General features: G+C 32.8%; 2 protein-coding genes, 1 long non-coding RNA gene and 1 other non-coding gene across 21 annotated transcripts in view; 3 read left to right on the forward strand and 1 right to left on the reverse strand.

Annotated features, from left to right (window-relative positions):
• Positions 1–24: 24 nt before the first annotated feature.
• Positions 25–3247, forward strand: LOC145939366 (uncharacterized). 7 transcript variants are annotated; one of them, XR_014425812.1, is made up of 4 exons: positions 25–568; positions 691–855; positions 1404–1575; positions 2111–3247. It is a non-coding gene; the product is annotated as an uncharacterized LOC145939366 (long non-coding RNA). The 7 variants fall into 7 exon arrangements; XR_014425816.1 differs by lacking the exon at positions 2111–3247 and having other exon boundaries at positions 25–388; positions 486–568; positions 1404–1759; XR_014425815.1 differs by lacking the exon at positions 2111–3247 and having other exon boundaries at positions 25–388; positions 489–568; positions 1404–1759.
• A 272-nt stretch (positions 3248–3519) lies between these two features.
• Positions 3520–25883, forward strand: part of Fry (microtubule binding protein furry) — a 29732-nt gene continuing 7368 nt past the window's right edge. For 2 of the 5 annotated variants that reach the window (XM_083044920.1, XM_083044923.1), the window contains exons 1-27: positions 3520–3755; positions 4188–4264; positions 4336–4377; positions 4801–4977; positions 5070–5254; positions 5326–5525; positions 5590–6380; positions 6466–6869; positions 6955–7530; positions 7636–7771; positions 7851–8021; positions 8159–8348; positions 8432–8608; positions 9565–9711; positions 10153–10323; positions 10410–10559; positions 10652–10821; positions 10920–11191; positions 11358–11512; positions 11730–11893; positions 16963–17172; positions 21186–21322; positions 24013–24117; positions 24681–24815; positions 24908–25176; positions 25357–25483; positions 25638–25828. In XM_083044920.1, the coding sequence (XP_082901046.1) occupies positions 4255–4264; positions 4336–4377; positions 4801–4977; positions 5070–5254; positions 5326–5525; positions 5590–6380; positions 6466–6869; positions 6955–7530; positions 7636–7771; positions 7851–8021; positions 8159–8348; positions 8432–8608; positions 9565–9711; positions 10153–10323; positions 10410–10559; positions 10652–10821; positions 10920–11191; positions 11358–11512; positions 11730–11893; positions 16963–17172; positions 21186–21322; positions 24013–24117; positions 24681–24815; positions 24908–25176; positions 25357–25483; positions 25638–25828 (5462 nt within the window). In that variant the 5' untranslated portion in view covers positions 3520–3755; positions 4188–4254. Of the gene's footprint in view, positions 3756–3798; positions 3921–4187; positions 4265–4335; positions 4378–4800; positions 4978–5069; positions 5255–5325; positions 5526–5589; positions 6381–6465; positions 6870–6954; positions 7531–7635; positions 7772–7850; positions 8022–8158; positions 8349–8431; positions 8609–9564; positions 9712–10152; positions 10324–10409; positions 10560–10651; positions 10822–10919; positions 11192–11357; positions 11513–11729; positions 11894–16962; positions 17173–21185; positions 21323–24012; positions 24118–24680; positions 24816–24907; positions 25177–25356; positions 25484–25637; positions 25829–25883 lie in introns of those variants that run through there. The other 3 variants (XM_083044924.1, XM_083044922.1, XM_083044925.1) reach the window with 3 other exon arrangements.
• On the reverse strand, positions 10873–15943 carry LOC145940079 (thyrotropin-releasing hormone receptor-like). 8 transcript variants are annotated; one of them, XM_083044930.1, is made up of 6 exons: positions 15290–15901; positions 14639–14687; positions 12929–13833; positions 12295–12499; positions 11347–12134; positions 10873–11227 (listed from the first exon to the last, which is right to left on the reverse strand). In XM_083044930.1, exons 3-5 carry the CDS (start codon positions 13754–13756, stop codon positions 12025–12027), a joined length of 1143 nt encoding a protein of 380 aa, XP_082901056.1. In that variant the 5' UTR covers positions 13757–13833; positions 14639–14687; positions 15290–15901; the 3' UTR covers positions 10873–11227; positions 11347–12024. The 8 variants fall into 8 exon arrangements, with proteins under 8 accessions (XP_082901056.1, XP_082901059.1, XP_082901057.1 ...); XM_083044933.1 differs by having other exon boundaries at positions 12914–13737; positions 15506–15900; XM_083044931.1 differs by having other exon boundaries at positions 12914–13737; positions 15290–15900.
• On the forward strand, positions 22531–22603 carry Trnaa-agc (transfer RNA alanine (anticodon AGC)). The gene has a single exon. It is a non-coding gene; the product is annotated as a tRNA-Ala (tRNA).

Here is a 25883-nt window from a genome sequence, read left to right on the forward strand (position 1 = left end):
ACATGTCTACGTCATCGCGCGCCGCCGCGCCGCGTCCCGTCTGTCATCGCGGGACCGTGACACGCGCGACGTCGCGTCGTGTGACATTCCGGGTCGCGCTTCCGTCCGAATTCGCGACCTTTTCCCTCTTTCGCGGTCGACCTTTCGGCGACAGGTCGCGTTCGACCGCCCCGCGAATTCCGCGTTCGACCGCCCCGCGAATTCCGCGTTCGAAAGCCCGCCCCTTCTCGCGCCGCGACGACGTCGCGGCTATTCGAAATTTCCAACTTCCCCCGGTGGCGGGAAAATTGACTTTGGAATGCGATTTATCGCTTCTTCATTTGTTCAATAATTTGATAACGTAATGACGTAATGAAACGTGTTATGATAAAGAGGTATATGAAGTCTGGTGAGTACGTCAATAATCGAAAAGGTTAATTATAATTGATTTTGTACAAATTAAATTGAACGTACACATTATCGAACACCTAAAATAAGAATTTTAGCAGAACTTTTATCATCTAAAGTATAATGTATAAACTATATCTGGATCAAGGGACTAATGGAATATATACAGGATTTAATTTAGGTACGTTGGAAAAATTAAATATATCAGAGAGTTCATTGTTGCCAATTTATAAATGACAATTTCGAGCACGTGATCGCGTGAAGTTGCATCCCTTTACCGGCCGAGTCTTCATCTGTCTTCAGGGCGCAAGCTGATCGTGTTTTAAGCCAACTTTAACCCTTTTTCAATATAAGAAGGAGATGCAAGGTCAATCTTCTCCGAAGAAGGAGGTCAACGGGACGCGTCACTTGCGTAATCCTGGCTCACGGCCATCGCGTTGCGGAGGATCCGCGCCAGGGTTCAATGGGGTAACGTCAAAAAGGCAGAATGTATTTATATACCTGTGAGAAAAGCGTGCGCGTGCAGAATAGTCGATGCTAAAATCAGCTGTCTTTCGCCTACACGTGGCGTACACGCTCATGCAGATATACGATTACGAAGCTGGCTCGTTCTTACATATTATCGTTCTCACCGATCGATTTTTTTTCTGTGTGCGTTGGAGAACAAATAAATATATACGACCACTTTGATCTTTAAATTCTTGAGCTTCAATCCGATTTGAGCCTTGTGAGACCTTGATACAATTCAAATTATACTTGACATTGGCCTTACGATTAAATTTAGAAGGACCTACGAGGTGATTGAGATAGAAAAGACGCTTCAAATGTAGAGTCTTTCATGAGTTTAGATTTAATCTTGACTATGAAAATATTTAGAGTAAGCATCTGGTTGTAAATAATTAATTCTCAATATTTTAGCAAACATAAAATTTACAAATAAAATTGATGTAAATAAAATTAATTCAAAACAATATCTTATCATCTATTTATATTTGTTAGCTTATTGTCTGTTACAGAGTCTTGTCTTCTACTCCAGCCTTTGGATGTCTAACAATGATCAGATGCATATCTTCAAGTTAGCACATTGAATAGTTTATTTATATCAGCATTGTATGAATAAGATAAGCAACACACATATTTGGGATGACAATACAAAATGATTATATAGTATAATCAAAGTGTTGCTAGGTAAGTGACTATATTTTCTTCAACTAGTCAAACTTTTCTTAAAGACTGTACAATCGATGACAGTATTCTAATCTTTAAGAATTTAAAAAATTAAATTGCATAATGCATGCGAAATAGAAATTTGTATAAAAATAAAATAAAGAGAGATAAATACAAATTACAAACAGAAGTTAACATAAATAAGATATCTAATTATAATAATAAATCTTACTCTAGTGCAACAATTTTATTAAAATCATCTGAATTATGTCTATATGAGATTTTGGCAAATAGTGTGACGTGCATTTATTTTGTCGTAATTATTAGCTTTATGCCAATGATCAAAATAACGCATATTCTCTGTCAAAAATATTTACTGAATATAGAAAAATTCTCTAATTTCAATCAAAATTGCATTACCGACAATTATATATTTTTACGATTTTTATTTAAAAGAAGATAGCTTTTTTATACAATTTTATACAAAGAAATTTTTAATGTGTCCAATATATATATTATCATCCGTTACGATAACGATATAAATTTATCTGGTTAGATAAAAGAAATGAGGAAGTTACACGATAAAAGCGAGAAGATTTCAATGAAATTTTTTGTACTGATACATGTCAGTACACATAGTTCGTAAGAATGCATCACAAACCACGTGCCAACGTTATCAGCTCGGGCTCGTTAGAGGTCGGACTCGGGACTCAAATGTTGTATTGGATTAAGTGACAACCTTGAAATAGACTGTCACACTTTATGACTGCGTAATCGTCCCGTACGAGCGATTTCCCGATGAACGATCAATGCACCTGAAAAGCGTTCCTATATAACCATCAGCGTTATCATTGCGAGTCATCATTGTATGTGATTGCAAAACGCGTCTCACTTGAACGACACGTGATACTGAAAAACGAAAAGAAGTCATTGTCGTCATTAAAATAACGATATTTCGCGATTTATTGACGTTGCTCGAAACGACTAGTATTTTCATTACATAAGTCACGGTTCGTGAATCTTTATTAACTTGAAACTAATAAATTTAGTAAATTAAAAAATTTCTTAAATATTCTCTAATTAATTTTACTTATTATTTTTTAATAATAAATTTAACAATCTAATAATTTTTTTACACATATATACATATACAGTACTGAAATATGTAATATAGATTTGAAATACTGAGAAATGTCAATATAGATTTAAAAATTATTTAAAGAGATTGTTTCACGATATTATTTTATAAGGTGAATCGATCGCGATTGCATTCGATTTGTTGGCTGTCCCTGATAAACTGTATAATGTATATATGTGTGAATATCTAAATAGAAACATATAAATGCAATGCCTTTATGTAACATTTCGTTATTACAAACATACAGTTTTGCGATGAGTTTTTGGATATTGTTAAGTATCACAACATAATAATATGCAATGTGAATATTTATCCAATTTCATGTACATATATATAAAAGTATATAGATAACATATATACATATATGTATATATAGATAACAGAATAAGTCTTTTTTCTGTACTTTGCACTCTAAGACTTTACGGGAAATTGTGCTATTCTGTGAATTATACCCACGTGTATTCATATAAATAAATTTTCGCATAATGCGGCGACATGCCAACGTTTAATATCATTTACGTTTAATAGCACATCTTTAACTTGATCTATATTATATTCTGTATGAAACATGTTTACAATATTATTTATCTCATTGTCAATGAAATACATTTTACGAGTATCATTTTATCCTTAAATATGTATATGTATATGTCAAACATCTATATATAATATATATTTGTACAGCTTTTATAATTAAAGTATTTTTGCAAAGAAGTTGTTTCTAGTTAAATAATTATTTAATTATTGAAATTATCGTGGCGCGAAAACCTCTGTTGGTACAATTTAAGAAGCTAGAAGACAGATTCAACGCTATCTAGTGGTAGCCTACTAATAGACGGTGAACGGGAGTACGAGAATAAAAAAAAGTCGTTAACTCTTCTGAAAGGACGGAGAGGAGTGAGGTGGAGAGTTCATACGGAGCAGTAAATACGAATCAAGCCGGAGTTTCGCATCGAACGATGCGTTGAATTACCATTTTTTTCACGACGAATTATTACGCCTTGTCATACGAATGGATGCGAGTTCGACGAAACGTCACGGTGACATTTCGCGTGAATTTACAGTGAGCGTCTTTGTGATTTTACATCGCTTTGTAATTTGTGTATTATGTACTGATATGACGTATTCCGTACTTTTTCACGCTGCGCATTAATTAAATTAGCTGACCCGCGTAATTATCCGGGATGTAATTTGTGCCGCGAGATACTTCTCTAGTCTGAGGTTTACGGTAAACGTCACGTTACACGGTCTATAAACTGTTCTACCACTCTAGGAATTTCCATCTAATTAATTATACACATACATACATTTATACATATATCCGTTAAATAAAATATTTTATTTATATGAATATCAATTAATCCAATGATATAACAGGGTGGAAGGTGGAATAAATCTTTTTATCTGTTATTCTTATATGAAGAATGAATATCAGTTTCTGTCAATAGTACTTTATAGCAATATTATATTGCAATAAAAATCTACTAAATTGCAGATGTAATCATACCATGGCAATATTCAACATATAAGTGCTGTTTGAAGAGAAGACAAAAATCAGCAACATGACTGAAGGTTGGTTATTCAAGTGTTCTATACAAATAACAAGAAATTTAAAAACTAATGAATTTATGGATTTATCACAGGTGCAGAGACTCAACCGAATGCAGGAAATGAGTCGCAGACGGGTAAGATACTGTTTTATTGATGATTTGTATATATGCGCACAATTGGATACTAAGTCTGATATAATTGAGTTAGTGTTTGTTATATATCTGTCTGTTATATATCTATGTTGTGTTACGTAATAGAGGGGCTTCATTTTTTAATCTATTTCTCATTACGTGATGCTATATATTCTTTTATTAAACTGAGAACACATATCTTTGTGCTAGCTAATCATTTATTACAAATATTAATATTATAAGTAGATATATTAGATTAATGGCTTTTTAAAATCAACAATTTATATTAAAATGAAATTAAAGAAATGTTTTGTATATTCTTTAAGTATACATATCACAATATATTAAAGCAGCTTAAAATGTAGTGAAAATGGATTTACAAATAGGTAGAAAACTTTTAGAGATATATATTGTTTGGTTTTGCAGAAGCCTTAGAACCAAGGGCAACACATAGTGAAGGATTACATGAGGGAGCGGCGGAATCAACATCGCAAACTGCTCTCGAACCTATGCAAGAGCTTCTTATAGTCCATGGAACTACGCAAGGAGAAAGCAGTGATGCTGTCAGCATTTATACTGCAAGTACCTCGGTATCTGGTAATGGTAAGTAGATTCTAGCAATAATATCAAAATACATATGCATATATATATATATATATATATATATATATATAAATAATTGCATTATTTTTCAGAATCAAGTTCCAGTAGAGTCAGCGCAATAACTGTTGTGTTACCTTGGGGTGCTCAGAAGGAGACAGTGAAGCCACAACAAATAGGAGACATGGATCTAAGACCAGGAGAGTATGTGATGCGTATTCTGTTTGCGGAATTTACTTCACAGGCGGAAAAGAAGATGGAAGCTGTTATGACGGAACATGTAAGTGATCGGTGTGATCGAACAATTTTGAAGCAATAATGTTGAAGCAACGCTAAATGCGTTATTTCCAGGAAAAACAATTATCAAAAGTGTTGCAAAGGGGAGAAGATCCACAGTTTGACCAACTCTTGTCGGCTTTCGGTTCCGTTGCCGAGCACTGTTTGCCATCAATATTGAAAGCACTCTTCAATTGGTACGAACGTCAACTTGTAGAACAAGGCGGTGATCATAAGAAACCTGCACCTGGGAAGGAAGACCAAAAAGGGAAAAGGTAAGTCAAATAGAGAAAAATATAATATCTTACAAGTATTAATAATAAATATATCACATTTCAGCATTATGTATACAATAGTATCGGGAAGTGTAGAAACAGTGGAAAGAAGCGAAGCAGATCTCTTGCAAGAGCGTAGAGATCTTGCTGTTGAATTTATATTCTGTTTAATGTTGATTGAGGTTTTACGCCAATTACCATTTCATCCTGGGCATGAAGATTTAGTAACTTATATCGAAAATATTGCTTTTAAACACTTTAAATACAGAGAAGGCATACAAAACGAACCAAATGCAGCTAATATCCATATTATTGCTGATCTTTATGCCGAAGTAATCGGAGTTTTGGCGCAATCCAGATTTATGTCAGTAAGAAAACGTTTTATGGTGGAATTGAAAGATTTACGAGCTAAAGAACCAGGTCCTCATACTACACAGAGTATTATTTCCTTATTGATGGGGATGAAATTTTTCCGAGTTAAAATGGTACCGATAGAAGAGTTTGAGGCATCGTTTCAATTTATGCAAGAATGCGCTCAATACTTTTTAGAAGTGAAAGACAAAGATGTTAAACATGCTTTAGCTGGTCTTTTCGTCGAGATACTCGTCCCCGTTGCTGCTGCTGTGAAAAACGAAGTAAATGTACCATGTCTGAAGAACTTTGTGGAAATGTTGTATTCGACGACATTAGACATGTGTACAAAATCTAAGCATAGACTGGCACTTTTTCCATTAGTAACTTGCTTGCTCTGTGTCAGCCAGAAAACGTTCTTCTTACAAAATTGGCATTACTTTTTAGCTATGTGTTTGTCTCACTTGAAGAATCGCGATCCAAAGATGTGTCGAGTCGCATTAGGTACGATTAAAAACTTTATATGCATTATTTTCCTTAAAAAAAAAGAGAGAAGAGAAATATATTTTTTGTATTCTTTATATTACAGAGGCTTTATATCGTTTATTATGGGTTTACATGATACGAATAAAGTGCGAGAGCAATTCGGCCACACAAAGCAGATTGCAGAGTATAGTGAATTCTCTGTTTCCTAAAGGATCGAAAGCGGTAGTGCCGCGAGATACTCCGCTGAATATTTTCGTAAAGATTATTCAGTTTATTGCACAAGAGAGACTGGATTTCGCGATGCGCGAAATAGTGTTCGACTTGTTATCTGTTGGACGACCGGTGAAAATAATTTTAACACCCGAACGTATGAGCATCGGACTTCGAGCATTTCTGGTTGTAGCCGATAGCTTGCAGCAAAAGGAGGGAGAACCGCCGATGCCGCGCACTATGGGCGTATTGCCAAGCGGAAACACCATGCGTGTTAAGAAGACCTTCTTAAATAAGGTATATATGTGTAATTGATATGCGTAATATTAATGTATTTATTAAAAACGTAACAGTTGCAATTCAACATGCTTTTATAATTTAGATGCTGACGGAAGATACCGCACGAAGCATAGGAATGTCTTCGTATTTTCCACACGTGCGCCGAGTGTTTGTCGATATCTTGCGCGCGTTGGATGTCCACTATGGCAGGCCTCTCATGATGACCAGCACTCAAAATATGAATAAGGAACCGGACGAGATGATCACCGGGGAGCGTAAGCCGCGAATAGACCTCTTCCGAACCTGCGTTGCCGCTGTCCCGCGACTGATTCCCGATGGAATGACTGGTGCAGAATTAGTTGATTTACTGTCTCGTTTGACGGTGCACATGGACGAGGAATTACGTGCGTTGGCGTATCAAAGTTTGCAAACCTTAGTGTTAGATTTCCCCGATTGGCGGCAGGACGTCGTGCTCGGATTTACGCAGTTCTTAGCTAGGGACGTGCAAGATACATTCCCGCAGCTTGTCGACAATGGCTCGAGAATGCTGTTGCAACTGCTGACCAGTTGGAAGAACGCTCTGACGAGTCCCAGTATAAGATCTAAGGAACAATCGGTAGATAATACACGGGTGAATATACGAGTGGACGTTGGCATCAAGAAGTGCGAATCAGGCCAGGTTTGCATGAACTTTTAGTTCTTTTTAGCATTTATAAAAAACGTGCATAAAATCATATAAATACATACTAATGTTATTTCTTGTTTTATACACACACACACACAGAAAGTAGAACCCGTGTCGAACATATTCTACCTGGTAGAAGGATTTGCATTGGTTATGCTCTGCAATTGTCGCCTTTATCCTCGAAGACTGGCTGTTCATATCCTTCGCGAAGTTAAACTTTTAATGAAGACTTTAGGTAATTATATTTACATATATTAAACTTATAATGCATTGCAATGTAAATATATATCTTATATTATATCTTATATTCTCAGGAGCACCCGAAGATGATCAACCTGTTATTGATGTGATTGACGCTTGCTGTCCTGCCGTCTTGGAAAAATGTTATCCTATGTTACCCCCAGCTGAAAAAGCAGCCGCTGCATCTACGTCTAACGTGGATTTACAATGGATAGCGGACAGAAGTAGTTGCGTTTGGACAGCTGGTAATGTTTCATTTATCATACTATATATAAACTATTTGTAATATATATAAACTATACATATAAAAACGAATTTGTAATATATATAAACTATACATATATAGAGATTATATTATCTTTATATTTCCTTTACATTGCAGGATTTCACGATGAAAACAGTACCAAGAGTTCTTCTTCGCTTAATCTAAATGGAGCCGACCCGTGGGCCAGTTGTCTATTTGCCTTTCTAGAAAAGGATAGAGTACTCACGTTATGCCCAAATGCTGTTGCTCATTCTTGGCCTATTGTTTTTACTCGCATAAACTCTCTGTTTTCAGTAGTAGATCCCACGTAAGATTAAATCTTTGCAATTAATTTGTATTAGATATACACTTTAATTTTGAAAGAATTAATATTCATTTACTTTTACACAGTCCGGTGAATGACAACCGAGCTTCGTTACTGAGAAGTTCGACAACAGTAAGAAAACCAATAAACGAGAGGGACGTTTATATGCACATCTGGAAAAATTATCTGACTTTTGGATATAGAGTCGTACCACCCGTGCCAAATCCGGTTGTTCGATGCGCCAGTCCAGATCTCAGTCTCAGGTAAGTTAGCTATTAAAAAAAATGTATGTTTCAGGAATTCAAATATCATATGTATCATCTTATTACATATTATTATTTAATTTTTTCGATAGAGCTTCAAAAGTTAAACGATTACTTATTATATGATCATATAATACTTATTATGCATCACTCAATGAAAAATACGTATAATTTTGTGCATTGCTACGCTCGTTGCAGATACAAAAAATTTATGTTTAATGAAATTTCGCGGCAAGGTGTTTAAATGTATTTGCATCGATAGAAGCTATGCGATTTGTATTTACACGTAGAATTTGTTGAGATATTCAAATAAGATTGTGAATAACTAAAAGCTCATGTTTAGAAAAATAATATATTAGAGCTTTAAGTGTATCTAAGAAAAGTGAGTCACACAGAATAAGATCAATATCAATATCACTTGGTATCAATTGGTGTTGGATCATGTATATATCAACGCCTGTCATTTCACAGAAACATCTTATTTATTCACTTGTCCCAAGAAATGTTACATTAAATATTTTACAGAATTGTAAAATAATTTATAAGTTTTCCAACTATTTTAAGTGGTAATCTTGTACACCGGCACAATTATCGAGTATTTTTTTTAAATAATATCTTTTTAATTAAATACACATACAAAATACTATACACAATATACCCTATTTAATATTGTGCACATTTTACAATGACGCGGCACCAATTCGTACCAAATTCGCGCTTTGCATTCGGGAGCGGGATCCATCTATCTGCTCTGTCCTTTCCCTCTATGCATATATACACACTTCGCTTTATTTTTCGCAACACTACATCTCTCGCATGCTGTTTCCTATCGTTCTATGTCTCGTACATGTACATCTTTCTTTCCCTCTCTGGGATATTAGAGTAGTAGACTTTCTGAGCAGTAAATAATGTCTGATACAAGGAGCATTGGTGGTACACTGTATTGCATACTCTAGTGGTCAGCATACGGTGGAGTTTGGTGTGTTGTGCATGAGTAAGGAGTTGAGTCAGAGCCTGGAGAATCTCGGCGGGGCGCAGACCCTGCCGGGTCGGTTCTCTGTACCGTCCATTTCCGGCATCTACACCCGTCACAAGCGTACCAGGTGAGCCCGAGAGAGATTAATAATCGCGAACAAAAAACGACCACGCTTCCTTTGATGTCACCCGGGATTTGAACGGTCGTTGGTAAATCGCACTCTGTCTTCCACTGTTGAATCTTCTTCGTCTCTTTTCTTATTCCTTTATCTATATATATAACGCAACACAATTTGATACTTTTTTTTCCATTGAACTTTCAGCTTCGTGCTGCTCGAGCTTTCTTGCCGGCCTAACAGTTTCTTCTTTTCGCGCGAACTTGCGTATCGCTATACCCTTGCCTAGCCTCACGACCGTTCCCGATCGCTTTTTTATGAGATTAAACTCCGACCGATATATATATTTAAGCGCACATAGAAAATTATTGATTTAAGAAACTGTAATATAGAATAGAAAGTTAATGTAAACAAGCTTGGAAGTGGTGAAACATAGTAGTATCGTTTTTGCAGCTCCTCGCCGGATAGTTTATCCGCGGAACGCGGTGATAACAAATCACCGGGCACAAACGCGAGCCCGGCAGCCTTATACAAGCTGACTGTACCTTTGCTGAGATGCGAGGCCGTCGACGTCAGGGATGCCGTGGTGCAAGCAATTGGAAAAGTGAATGCCGATGCTTTAAAGTAAGTATATATCTCTATATAAAAAATTCTCTATGAGGTGGAATAAATTATTAAAACGTTTCTCGATTATTTTACGTTTACGACAGAGACTTGATGGAAGAGTTGGTTCCTTACATCCGGGAAGCGGTAGATCGGAAACAGGAAAATATGAGAAGGCGAAGAAGACGCGACGCCTTGAGACTGCAGTTAGTAAGAGTACTGGAATTAATTGCCGAATATGGAACATTTGGCATCTGGTAAGTTAACTATTATATATTATTTTGTTTTCTCCTCTCTCTATTTGTTTTCACACATAGGATTTAAAGAAATCATCGTAATTTTTTTTTAGCCCAGCTGTATTAGATCGCGAGACACAATCCTTACATCCTACATTCGTCGAATACATAGATGGTGCGCGCATTTATTTAGAAAACGAGACTGATAAGGAAGCACCTGCTGTACGAGACATTAAATTGCACTTTTGTAACTTCATCAGGAAAATGATTAAGAGTTTTTCACGTAAGTAATTTCACTTAAATATAATTCTAAGTTTTGAAATAAGAATATACATAATGTCTTGAATAATTTATTATCTTGTTCATTTTTTGTTTCTCTAGTGGAGACATGTTACACCTTGTTGAAGAGGGATTTAAGAAGAAACCTGTTCATGCTCTTTGCTAGTTGGGCCGGTGTTTACGGTAAACCGCTTACAAGCACGTCGTCTATGCAAGAGGAGGAAAAATCTTGCACGGAATTACAACTCTCATCCTTGCAAGCTATGAGCGGATTACTCTGTTGTGGATCGTGCTTCAATCCGCGGTCGCTTTCGGAAGAAGGCGCCATTTTATATCAATGGTTGGACTCATTATTGGCCAGTAAAGACGAAAAGGTAAATTTATTATCTCTCTTTCGTATAAACTTTTATCTGCAAATGTTATTATTTTCTAATCACTTTAACATTCAAGATTATATAAAAAACTATAATTACTCGTATATATATTACGCATTGAATTAAGATATTCCATATTTTATCTAACGTCTTACCTCTGTTACAGATTTATGCACTCGCACGTGAAACCGTCGTTTTGTTGCTCGAGGGAAATCCCGATATTGGTACGCTTTTGGATTGGGTGGTAGATCGATGTTATACTGGCGCTTCGCAAGTAGCCGACGGTTGTTTTCTCGCTTTGGCAACAATTTTCAGCGCCAGGTATGCATAAATTTAAAAATTTATGTCTTAGATATAAATGTATCATATAAAATCGCGTTTTTATTGAGTAGAAGAAAATACGATATATACATCTAGCGAGTAAAGACTATAGGACGCATACTTTTGTATCAATGAAGATGTTGATATTATGTCGTGTGATATAGCAATAAGACTCGTATAAACATTGCAAGTATGTTTATGATTTTGTCTTTTTCAGGGAATATCCTTGCGATCACTATACCAGCGTCATCAACGTCACTTTAATGAATACAGGATGTCCTCGCGCTCCGGTTCACGATGCGGCACTTCAACTTCTTCAACTGTTGGATCAACGCTTTTTCGGAAACGTAGGTCCGCTTTCAACTACAGAACTTGAGGCTGGTAAGTAATTCTTGTGCACTATACATATAATACTGTGCATATATTTGTGCACTATATTATCAGTTTTTAACTGTTCACTTTTAACACATAGTTTATTCAGTTAATTGTAATGAAACGAATTTTTCACTGTATCATAATCTCTTATTTGTTGAGAGCTGTTGCGTTTCATGACAATTTTTTTGTTGCGTGTTGTCCAAGTGCGATTGTTTCGACGAATTGCATCTACGCGTGAATTCTGAAACTGAAAAATGCGAAGTTTTATCAAATTGATCGTAAATCTAGATCGTTCATTATTTAGCATGATTCATATTAGAAAAAAGAACGAACAAATTTTTCGATCAATGTAATGCTCGTGCATCTACATTTTCGTCGTCGTTACCTTATTATAATTAAGTATTTACCATACTGCTTTTCATGACTCGCCATCTGCATGAGAGTTTCGCTTCTTCTAGTATTTGAACGCTTCACAAACATGCGGACCATCGCTCTGCGAAAATTCTGCCCGCTCGCGCAATAAAAAACAAAGTTTATTCCGAAACTCGTGTTGAATAATAGATTGCACATTTGCTGTGCCGGAATGAGCCATATTGGTGATTCCGGATATTCCTAAATTTAACAGATATAATAATCATTAACACTGTGAAATATTAAAAATATATCGTATAGTTTAATATATAAATTAACAGTGCAAATCAAAATCTATACTACAATACGATATCATCCGCGATTTAATAAAATATTAATAGTGCATAATATGTCGTGGTTGTGCGTGGTTGGTATAGTCTTCTTACACGTCTAATTTCGCCAAAGTATTATGTATGATGCAATTAAATAAGACTTTGTTGCGATTTTTTTTATCGAAAAAGAAACTTTAATTCTACAAAAGATTTAATTAACGAAATTACCCATTACTTATTTATTATTCATTAATACCACTACATCATTAATAAAAAAATTCTTTATGCGATGAGATCGACATTATGTCAATCGAGATTTAACATCTTAAATGTAAATACGTACGTAAAAAGCAATCACCCTAAGGACGAACGACGGCATATTGAGACAGAAGAATGCGCTCGAAACGAGCAGAAGCATTTTCGTAACTTTAGTCTGCGGCATCCTATCCCGAAGAGTCTGAGCGTTATCGTTGGAAGAGGCGTTGGATTCTGTAGTCAAAGTTCGTCGGACATGATCGAGTTTGTAAATGTTGCGCGCAATCAGGGTATTAAAGATCACTATAATGGTCAGGGGTAAGGCGAACGTCATGACAGTGTCCAAGGTATTGTAGATGTTGGCCCAGGATTCCCACTCCTTATCCAACTCACAGCCAGTTGTGTTCCCGTTGGACGTAGAGAACAGGAGTACCGGACTGCATACCGGAATCGCTAATACCGTCAGCCCGATCACTGCAGCTTTCGCTCGGGCGACCGTACATAAAGACTGACGACGAAGCGGCCACTTGACCGCCACGTATCTCTCGACGGTGAAAGCCACTACGAGCCACACGCTGAGGAAGCTGCAGAGAGTGCTGAGGTAAATGAAGAACTGGCAGAAGCCCCATCGATTGAATAGATCCACTTGTACCATACTGAGCCAGACTACGAAGATCGTCACCAGGAAGATAGCGTCGGTTATTGCCAGCGCGCCCAAATAAATGCTGGATGAGAAATAACGCAGCTTTGTACCGAAGAACACGCATACGGATAGACAGTTGCCCAGCAGACCCAAATGTACGAGAATTGGCGTGTAGTATCGTTGGATATCTTGTAGAAGCATGTCAGTCGTGTCTTGTATTGCGCTTTTGTTTCCAACGATCATCCTCTCACGTGTTGATTTCAACTTGTCTGCAATTATCGTCAACATCAATGAGAAGAGAAGTAGAAAACGGCAAAACCGCGCCGAGTATATAGCGTATCACAGTTTGCGTCATGCATGATGACCTGCAAGAGCATTAATGTTTTATATCGAAAGAAAGAGAGAGAGAGAGAGAGAGAGAGAGAGAGAAGGGGAGAGAGAGATAAAAATAGAGAATATGCTAATTGCACTTCCTCTAAATTATATATTGAGATTAAAATTTAATTTAGAAATTGAAGATGATTGTTTGACATTTCGAAGTTTTTTCACACAATTAAATAAAAGGATATCGAAAGATATTTTTCTTAGATAATTAAACCTATTTTGAACAGATTTTTAACAGATAAAAATTTATATTTCATTGGATTTATATTTTTTAAAATTTCAATTTTAATTGCTTTTAAATAGGCCTTAATGGAATTGATTTTATATTTTTATTATGAATGTAATTGTTGATTAATGCAAGATGCATTTTAATTATCGATATAATTCTTAATATAACAAAAATGGTAATGATTGTTCCATACACTTTGCAATTATTCTATTATTTGATCAAATGTGCTTTACATTTATGTATCATAGCATAAAATGCAGTATCAGTGTTTACTATAAAAAATTCATTGACGAGGAAATATAGCGCTTATCACGCGCACACGGAAATCCTTCGCACGCAGATATGCTAACAAATCATTAGCGAACATAATATTGATTCAGATTATTGTAATTAAATGAATATATACGTTATACGTATACTTGATATTGTTTAAGTCAACATTATACTATTATTATTACTGAATTACGACAAAATAATTCATTATTTGATAAATGTCTTTTTGACACGTTACTTTGTCAACGGTATCTAATTACAAATAAAATTAAAAATTATCTTACGTTATGATGATAACTGTATGAGAAAAATTCTTATCTGTGCTGCAACACTCTGAAAATCAGATATAATTTGTCGTTAACATTGATAAATCTTTTTTACGAGTTATAATAGTAATATTTGTTTTAAACGCGAATAATTATTGTGCATATAACACAAAAGAATAACTTCTTGATATTTAATATTCGATAATGATGGAGTGGTTTATTTTTCTTAAGGATACTACGTTAAAAACTGTTTATTCGAAGAAATCGAAATCTTCAAGTGTTTATATTTTCCTTCTACATTCAATCTTGCGTCATGCTGTCAATCTTATGCATTCAATCTTTCTACATTCTATATAATTCTACGATATTGAAAATGTCATAAAAAATATAATTTTGACACATATCAGTTTGGTATAACAAAATAATTTTATAACTATTTTTTATAGAGAAATATAAAAAATTTGCTATTATGTTCAAATAATTATAAATAGTAATTATATAGGGGAATTTATACAACTATGATAAAATAATTAATTTACGTTAAATATATTCAGTGGGTCTATTCTTTTATTGTGCTATGTTTTATATTTTTTTATTTAAGTATATATATTTTTTTTCTTTTTTTTCATTCTAATTAATACAATAAAACTTGTTAAACTTGATGCATACCTATTTATTGAGTTTCAATAAATGAATTAATGGTTTATTTGCGAGATGTGCCAGATGCAAAACATTTTAGTGGGCTACTATCCAGATTATTCTGTAGACACATTTTATGACACGAAGCTGAAAGCTGCTTTTAAGCTGAAAGCTGCTTGCAATCCACAAACACTTTCGAATGTTTAAATATACTTAGATCTGACGTATATAGGCATAAGATCTTACACAAGATTATACACATTTTTAAAGTTTCGAAGATATATTAAAAATCTTTTTATACGCGCAACACGTGTCATGTTCAGTATCGATGCAAGATTATCAATCATTCATTGATATTATTTAATAAATCATCATTTATCATTTCAGATATTCGCGACAATTTAATTTAATAACACAATCATTTATTAACATCAAATATAAATTAAGTCTCAGTGGATTATATAATAGTCGCAACACCTTTCACTACTTTGTCTTTTATTTTTAAAAGAAAAGCAACGAATTATGATATTAAACGTTTCGCGATGGAAATAAGTTTAATACTTGAAACACTTAATTTTCGAACATTAGTATTGCACTTTCAGAGAAGGTATCCGAATGCCGTCTCAGCTATTTCTGTTATGTGCCCGAAGCATCCATACCTGATAAAGCTCGGTGCATCCAGTATTCTGGCTTCTGCGCATCAAACTAATATATAAATTTCCGGCTCTTTGCGGCGCATATTATTCTGTCATAACGCGAAAAAAAACTTATGTGTTTCCGCGATTTATAAGCTATTATACTTCTATAATAAAATTGTATAAAGTTTGATGCATAATAATCTTTGATCCATAGTATTTCACTTCAAATTAATCTCTTTCTCTTTGCATGAGAAAAATATGTTAATAATCGATTATTGATTTTTAGAACTTTGAGTAATTTATTAATTTATATTTGACCCCTTTTTTTCTTTTTCTTTGTTTCATTGATATATAATAATTTGTATTTTATTACAATTATATCATGCGCGCAAACGCATCAGTCATGCAGTACTTGCAGCAATCAAATTTGAATGTATACAATAAAATAAAAATTGCAGTTTTTTTTTTTTTTTTTTTAAATATAATATAGTTGCAAAATCTTAATGCACAAAGACTTGTCACATTTCGTTGATTGTGCTGATAAGCTTATTCTTCTTTGCATTATGCTTACAGTTGCATTCACATATATTTCTTTAAAAAAAAGTTACTTTTTCCATTTTATATAAAGATTGTGTCGATCGACCAATAATTCTCATAAAAATGATCATCATAGTGTTTCACATAGAATTTTATCAATTAAATTTAAAATTATGCTCTGAGATATAAATGTACGTGTGTGTGCATAAATATACACACACATATACATATTTTATATTCTTTTCATATCGTACTTATATTGAATCCTATTGAAAAAGTATTTGATACAGAAATATATTAACATAAAAAGCGAGATAAATTCCTTTTTTTTGCAAAGACGCACTTGATTTTCACGGAAAAAAAGTTATAAGCTAAAATATTTTTTGTAAAACGTAATTATGGTATGTTTCGAGACATAAAGAAATCCTGCACTGTATGCAGGTGTAAATATCAATTTGTCAATTCTATTAATGAATTATTAATAGAAATAATTATTTGTTTTAAAATTTTTAATATGTTATCTCACAGGACACAATGATCCTCTTGCAAGTTCTACTGCAACTGTGACTTCCGGGCCAGGTCAACAAAGTAATCCTGCAGGCGAAATTTCCTCCGGTGGCACAATTAGAGGTGGAACATTAGACGTCCTCTTATCGACTACTTATTGCCGCAGTCAAATGTATCTTTCACGACAATTGGCTCAATTACATCCGGAGCTCACGATGCCGATGTTCAGTGGTAAGTGAAATCTTCTCATATATTTTTATTAATACTTTCAATCCTAATTTCAAATATTTTATAATATAATATAATTTCATGATAACATAATAATTGAATATATTAAACAATACAGTTAAAATATTGAATTAGTTTCCATGTTTTTGGAAACTTTCTTAGAATAAAAAGCTGAGAATTTCTTAATATTCTTTTAGAATTTTTTAATTCGAGCTGTATAATTAAATGCAGTTTTCGTATTTGTTCGTGTTGATAGATCTATTCCGCGAAATGTAGTTGATTAGTTATATTAGTTCTTCGATAATAATTTTAATATCATGCCACGTCTAATAAATTTTAAATTAGTCCAGTATGTAACATAGTGCAATTAAAAACTGTTTGTTTAACCGATGTGTAGTTTATGCGTGTGTGGAATATATGTTCTGGACACTTCAGTTATAGAGAGGTATATCTGTGATCTAGTATTATTTAGTCGTAATTGAAACTTTGTTTTTTTTTTCGTGTATTTAAATTTTTTTAGATATAATTTTATTCTATTTATTTAATATATTGATTTAATGCGAAAACATATTTTAAAAACAATGCAATAGAAAATATAATAAAGAAGATGTTAATCATAAGTTATTAGACACGCCCATTGCATAAGAATGCTGTAATTCTTTTTCTCTAAGCTGATATTATTTCTATGGAAGATAGTGTATTTATAACACACGTTTATTTTAGAACTATATTAAGAACTTATAGTTTAAAAAATTCAAAGAAAGAGAATCTCTTTTGTAAATAATTTCAAAGCTTCTTTTTTAAATATATTAGCATTATTTTGTTATAAATTTAATAAATATACAAAATTTTGTGTGTCTATAATAAAGATTATTTGATTAGCTTGAATATGATTCAGACATTTAAGTAATATAGAATAATTTCGGCTATGATAAAAATAGTTGTTTTTCGAAAGCTTTGACATATGAAAAATAATTTGCATTGCAAACAATGCAATTTATTTTGCGTTGTAAATAAATAACATGATACAATTGGATTATTAAAAGAAACAGAGGAAATTTGCTTTTATCATAAAAACGTACGCAACAAAACAGTTGCGTATGTTTTTATGATAAAAGCAAATTTCCTCTGTTTCTTTTAGTAATCCAATTGTATCATGTTATTTATTTACAACGCAAAATAAATTGAATTATGTGATCTTAATAATATTCATCATAGATATTCAATTATACGAATGTAATAAAGAATGATAATTATATAATAATGGTTCCATGTTCATGCTTTCATCGATAATCATTCCGGAGGCGTGTTGCATAAATCATATAACCATTGAAATTATCGCTCATCTGTTTAACGCCTATATAGGGGATTTGCGTCAAATTGTAATTTATAAATTAGAGTAACGCGTCAAAATGATAGAATTTACTTTAAAAATTCGTTTAATATTATAATATATTAAATGTATACAACTATTTATAACAAAAATAAATCAATGATGCATGATATATTATAATAATTTATAAAAAAAATTATAAAAATAATTTATAAAGAAAAGAAATATAAGTTTTTGATTGATAGGATTGAAAGATTGCATCTATATATATTTTGAATACACATGACATTTTAATTATCTGTCACATAAATTGATTGGTTTATTAATGTAATAGCTATGATTCAAATACAGAGATTCTCATGTCTACTGCAGTGATACTTGCAATTAATGATATCTACTGCTAAATTTTACTAAAGAAATATATATTATTTTATTTCTTTATGCCATTATATATTTAATGATTACGATGTAAATGCTGAGCGCAGAGCGATTTATCTCTCTTTCTTAAGTACTTGAGAAAGTATATTTTTCTTGGTTTCAAAAGTAAATCTCTTCTTTCTCTCACAAATTTTTAAAATAATTTAGCCTAAAAAAATAAACCATAGAAATGTCGAAATGTTTAAAATTTTTCAAGTTTAAAAATTTTTAAGTTTAAAAATTAGATTAAAGAATTTAAAATTAAAATTAATTAGTTAACCCTTAAAATTCAATTTTAATGATTAATAACGAAACAAAAATTTGAAATGTTCTTGCATTAAACTTTGTTGTTGGCGGAATTAGGCTTCTGAAATAAAATCCAGGAACGACATACATAGAAGTCTGAGAGAAACCGTGACCCTTCTTACGAATTTAACCTTTTAAGTACAATCATCACTTTTAATGAGCTGCAAAATGCATCAAGTTGCTGCGTTGTCTCTCTGTTTACATAATAGATTGCTGCTCTTCGCTTTAATTTTCTGACGCATTCTGACACGCATCCTTTATACTTCATATCATGGATCATCTTAATGGATGTTTAAGAAGAATAATAGATTGATGCAGCACGCGCATATTTATAAGAGAAAGAAAGAGTAAGAGAGAGTGAGAGAGAAGAGAGGGAGAGAGAAAGAAGGAGAGAAATTTGAGTAACAATAATCCAAAATAATTCTATTGAATTATTCGATATCTTACACGTTTCTGATTACATTTGTTTGCTTTATTACAGTCAAAGCGGCGAACATTTTATTTTCAGAACAATGTAATATGAAATTGCAATTTTATCTCGCGAAATTCTATATACATGATATTTCACTCGATAGCAGCGTGCAGCACAAGAAATAAAAAATTCTATTTTATTTAAAGAACAAATTTTTTATTCGTATATTTTTTCAATAGTATTATATTTTTAAATAATGGCAAAAAAACTTATAAACATGCATGCAAAAAAATTAATCGTTAAGTACATAATAGAAATTGAAAGATTATATAATTTTATTTTTATATAATAGTTTAATTTTTTATATTTATTTTTACACGATAAAATTTTTAATTAATTAAAACAAAAAATATAAACGAGACAGCTAATATATATAATATAATAAATACAACTTAAATTATGTACAATTTATTTATATTGTATGAAAATAGATTCTTTTTTCGAATTTTTTATTCTATTAGAAATGAAAGACAGAGATGTTCTCATATTTCAGCTTTATATTTTAAATTTAATTTATAAGTTAGAACAACAAAGATATTGAATTAATAATTGATATAATGTTATCGCGCGAGAATCATATCACGCAGAAGATAAGAGAATTCTAAATAAGAATAAAATATTTTATGTTAATTGTTTAATCTCATATATTTTTGAAATACAGAAGTGCAATGAAAGAGTAGGCGGCATTATTTAAACAACTATAAATAATTGCAGGCAGTCATGGAAATAATTCCATGTGATTTTACGTTTGCACATGTTCCGAAAACTGGAATGTTATTTATGTATGTCGATGAAAATAACAAATGTTCTTTTATTTTGCTGTTTCAATACCGAAACGTTATATCAATATCGTAGAAAGCAATATTGCAAGTATATTTGATATATACCGTCATAATCGGTATACGAATTAATTAAATGCAGCGAATGAGAGAGAAAGAGAGGGGAGAAAAGAGAATCATGTCATTTGCATTAAATTTATTCAAACTGAAAAACAACCGGCATTTAAATGATTTCAGATTAAGAGAAGAGATATATGATAAGATGCGAAAGTTGAATGAATTTGGCAAGAACAAAAATATTAAATGTTTACAGTTTACACATATTATCATTAAACAAATAATCATTAATAAATATATTTGAATGTAATACTTAATTGATAGAATTTACTTAAATAATGAACAAAACGAGAGAAAAATTGGGAGAAATAATACAAATTTATATGATGTATTATTATATATGTATATATATATATATATATATATATATATATATACGATATTGTTAAATTATTTATTTATATTTATATTGTTATATATTGTTTTACGTGGGTTTATAACAAAGTTTACAGGGTCAATGATAGCTTAATATATAACACCAATTAATGTCGAATAACAGGGAATATACATATACACTAGTAGAATAGCATTATTAATGTAATTTGATGTGATGTGATTTTCATTTAATATCTCGATAATTTACATGTTTCAGAAATTACACATCGATTTCAAACAGCCCGTAGAGAAGTTCGGCAATTACTGCTGCAATATTTGCTACCCTGGTTACATAATATGGAACTCGTTGATCCAAATGTACCGCCGCCATCTAATCCGTTGAGTTATTATCAGGTGAATAAAGCTTATTATCATAATTATCTCTGAAATAATAGCATTGCGGAAAATTATAAATTTGAAATTAAATGCAAGAAATATTTAAGAAAACCAATACCTATATAATATAATTGATAAAAAGAATATCACCAAAAGTGATATTTATATACAGCAATATATAATATTGTCATTTGAGAACTAATGAAACATTGTAAAATGACATACATATTTAAACCATATTTTTTTAGAATCGGAATTCGTGACACTTTAAAGTGCATTTCAGTAATCAGAAAGTTGATGAGCTAATTGAATTTTGAATTAAACTTTTAATTGGACAATGTTTCCCTTGATATGAATACGAATATGTATATATATGAATATGTATATATATAATATATATTGTATATATAATATATATTGTATATATAATATATATTGTATATATAATATATATAATATATATATACATATTTATAGATATACATATACATATATATACATATACATATATATACATATTCATATATATATACATATTTATATATATATATATACATATTCATATGTATATGCACAAAAAAATTCCAATACACTTTCAAATTTGTGAAATTTATTCGTCCTAATTGAAATACCTATATAGCCCATGTATATACGATCGCCGGATAAAAATCACTGATATCTAAGATGACAAAGAATCAATTTTATATAAGCGAGAGGAAGTCCTAGACTGAGATGGTGCATTTCAAGATAATTTCTAGCTAGAAATAAATCACTTGTAACTTTCGAAATAATCAAATACATCGTGACATAGCTCATTAATTTTACACGAGCGATGCACTAGGATAAGCACACATGAGAAGCTTTCATCATCATATCTGAGGCTTCTCCCCCAGCTGTAGCTCATCAATCAGAAATCAAAATGATTAAAATCAAGTATGTATCACGGAAACGTAGCGCACACGCATGCGAAACGGCGAGATAAATAAGAAATCTTCCAAGATCATCACTTTTAGAAGATCCTCTTCTTAAAGTAGATCACTCGTAGTATTAAAAAATAATCATTAAAATTAAGTATAATCAGGGAACGTAGCTCAGATGATAGAGCTTAGCATGCGAGAGGTACCGTGATCGATACCGGGCGCCTCCAAGATCACTTTTTGGATTCTTTTGCCAAAAGTGGATCATGATCGTGATCCAAAATGATCCTGGCAACAATCTAGATCACAGGGGGCGTAGCTCAGATGGTAGAGCGCTCGCTTAGCATGCGAGAGGTACCGGGATCGATACCCGGCGCCTCCAACATTACTTTTTTGATCCTTTCACCAAAAGTAGATCACTTTTCTGAGTCTGATTGATCTTGTTACAGAATCATATCAACGGGGGCGTAGCTCAGATGGTAGAGCGCTCGCTTAGCATGCGAGAGGTACCGGGATCGATACCAAGTTTTCCTTTTGTCCTTTTATCGAAACTAAATCATTTATGATACCTGCAATGCATAGCAAGAATGTAATTTATCATCATGAAACAAGTGGAGCACGTTTCATGAAAGAAAACAATTTCTCCGACACCTTCATAACACGTGTACTCTACTTTCTTTCCAACAATAATTTTGGTTTTAAAAGTTGCTCGCGCTATATGTCGTTATGTATGTGTGTGTGTATGTATGCTTATTTGTTTTTGAATAAAGAGCTACACTTGCTATCTATCAAGGGATATGTATATATATGTACATATATGAATATGTATGAATATGTATTGTATATGTATATATAGGAATATGTATATATATGAATGTGTATATATATGAATGTGCACATATATGAATATGTATATGAATATGTATATATATGAATATGAATATATATGAATATGTATATACATGAATATGTATGTATATGAGTATGTATATATGTATATGAATATGTATATATATATATATATATATATATATATATATATATATATATATATGAATATATACTAACAATAAGAGAGATCGCGATACCTTCGACATCTCTAAGATATCTCTTTTTAATCATTTCTCTTATCGCGCGAGATCATCGACGACGTAATAATTCTTTTTATCGCGTTGAAGATCGGAGACGTAGTTCAAATCAAGATCGATATCCGGCGTCTCCAAGATTTCTTTTTATCACACTCGATTATCATAATGATCCTTTTTAATTTGATTGCGAACAACATAATTTAATAGATAGAATGATCCAAATGGTGTAGATGCGGTGCGTTATTTCTGAAAATAAAATCCATGGCTATTCGTATAATTTAATCAAGAGAGAGAGCATAACACACCCATTGATTATTAATGATGAAATTAGCTTTGATCAATAGAAGTGGAGGAGTTTAGGGGAGGGGAAATAATTCATATGGTTATATCGACAGCATTTACTTTGTATGCAAGCATTATTGTAATCGATTTCCAATATCCGCGCCTTTCCTTTAATACTTTCACAATTGTCAGCAGTAATAATATCATGATACGAATGATTAATATTAATCAGTTCTGTCACATCTTGCAAACAGAGATCGTTAAATTTAATGAACTAATCTTCATACAGTATAGCATAGCCAGAATTTAAATTATTATATAAAGCTAATGAATTTTTTTATTCAAGCAGCTATCTAAAAAAATTTTTAGAGATTTTATCTTGTTTTTTTAATAATTAACGTTTGATAATTAATGTTTTCAGTATTACACGAGTGATGTAACACGCGGAGGAACACGTAGAGAAGGCTGGGGCAGCGCAGAGGCGACGGAGATGGTGCTCAACAATCTTTTCTACATCACAGCGAAGGTACTTAAAATACTTTAATCTTTTAAATAATGCCGCGCGTGGCTCTTAACTTGCCAGTTCCCCTCCTTCAATTAAATTTAATACAGAGAGCCTTTTCAATTTTTATTTAATTTACGCTGGCTGCAATTATGCGTACTTTTCCTTCTTTTTTCCAATTTATTAAATACAATTTTGGCTTACACGTTCTTAAACATATGAAAATATGGATCAAATGTCAAAAATCTTTAATTAAGATGCACCTACGTATTAGGTTCTTGAAAGATTGTATTACCTTTAATATTATGCTACCACACTTGAATAGATTCAAAGATTATGAGACAAATTTGATTAATAATGCGTCCATATTCAAATTCCACATGCTGAAGATGGTCGATACATGGACCGAAACGTTCACATTAAATAAAGACAAAAACATACATATATTTTTGCGCTTTAATTACCGCGCGTGGCTCTTAACTTGACAGTTCCCCCCCTTCAATTAAATTTAATACAGAGAGCCTTTTCAATTTTTATTTTAAATAATGTTAAGCATTATTTAATCCATCGATTTAAATGTGTCGCAGTTTTCGGATGAGCATCCTAAAGAGACCGAGGAACTTTGGGCGACTTTGTGCGGTTGCTGGCCGAACAATCTCAAAGTTATAATTCGCTATTTGATTATCATCTCGGGGATGGCGCCTCAAGAGCTGTTGCCATATGTAAGTGAAACTTTTAGAATGATTTTATTCGCCACTCAGACAAAGTGGCAGATGTAATCTTTGAAAGTATCGAAATCGAATAATTATTTCAGGCGAAACGCGTGGTATTGTATTTGGCCCGGGCCCGTCCGGATCGTCTCGTCGACGAAATGATGACGGAATTAGAAACTGTCGAGACTCTGAATTGCCTGATCGAACGGACGGAAACGCCACCCTTTTATCGGCTCACCAGCATGCGGAAAGCCTCGTCACATAGCGACGCTCCTGCGGCCGATCCCGCCAATCCTCCCCGTGATCTCGGCGTCGAGAAAGGCACCATCCATACGAAAAGACACTCCGGAGAAGATCCCGTCAAAACTGGGTAAACAAGTCTACTGAAATCTATTATTTACATTGTCGATAGATTAAATCGCATTTTAATTTTTAAAAATGCAAGTCTATAAAAAAATCTTCAGAGCACTTAGCTTTAAATATAATCTCTTTTTTCTATAGTAATACAAATTTTGTGATATGGTTTCCTCACCTTGTACTTTCTCCATAGTTCCAAGTCCGATACCGCATTGCGAGCACTCGCGGGGTTTCAAACTCCAAGACCGGAAAAGACGAGGACTGCAAGCGGTCCGCCAGTTCTTCCAGACGATCTATCAACTCCGACCACGGAAGCCGAGGTAGAAACTCAATTAAAACTTGGTGACATTATAAAGAATCAAATTTATACGATTGAATGATTTCATTTTTCAATTGCGAAGTAAAGAAAGTTCGACAATATATTAATTCATTTCTTATAATAATCCAATATGAAAGTAATTAATCTATTTTCAGTTAACCACCGACGAATCGTGTTACGCCGCTCGTAACGGACCCGTTGGAGTGAATGGCAAAATGCCATGTGTCGACGAGAAGTTCGATATTCCTCAACCGCATCCTTTACCGATGCCAGAATACGGCGGATATTTCGCTCCTTTAACTGAATATTTGCCTGACAGTTCTCAGCCAATAAGCGGGTTCCATAGGTATAATTCCTAATATCTACATTTTTACTTATTTACTTACTTTGCCTAGCAATGC

The sequence above is a fragment of the Prenolepis imparis genome, unplaced genomic scaffold (assembly GCF_030444845.1).
Source record: "Prenolepis imparis isolate NDT839.2.m4 unplaced genomic scaffold, iyPreImpa1.0 SCAF_8, whole genome shotgun sequence".
Taxonomy (NCBI): Eukaryota; Metazoa; Arthropoda; class Insecta; order Hymenoptera; family Formicidae; genus Prenolepis; species Prenolepis imparis.

What these genes read in the sequence shown, in the direction of transcription:
- LOC145940079 (XM_083044928.1), bottom strand. An exon ending in TTAGGGTGATTGCTTTTTAC is followed by an intron (nt 12,500 to 12,913) that starts GTACGTATTTAC and finishes TGTTAAATTTAG; the next exon opens with GAATATCCGGAATCACCAAT. An exon ending in GAGTCATGAAAAGCAGTATG is followed by an intron (nt 12,135 to 12,294) that starts GTAAATACTTAA and finishes CGCATTTTTCAG; the next exon opens with TTTCAGAATTCACGCGTAGA.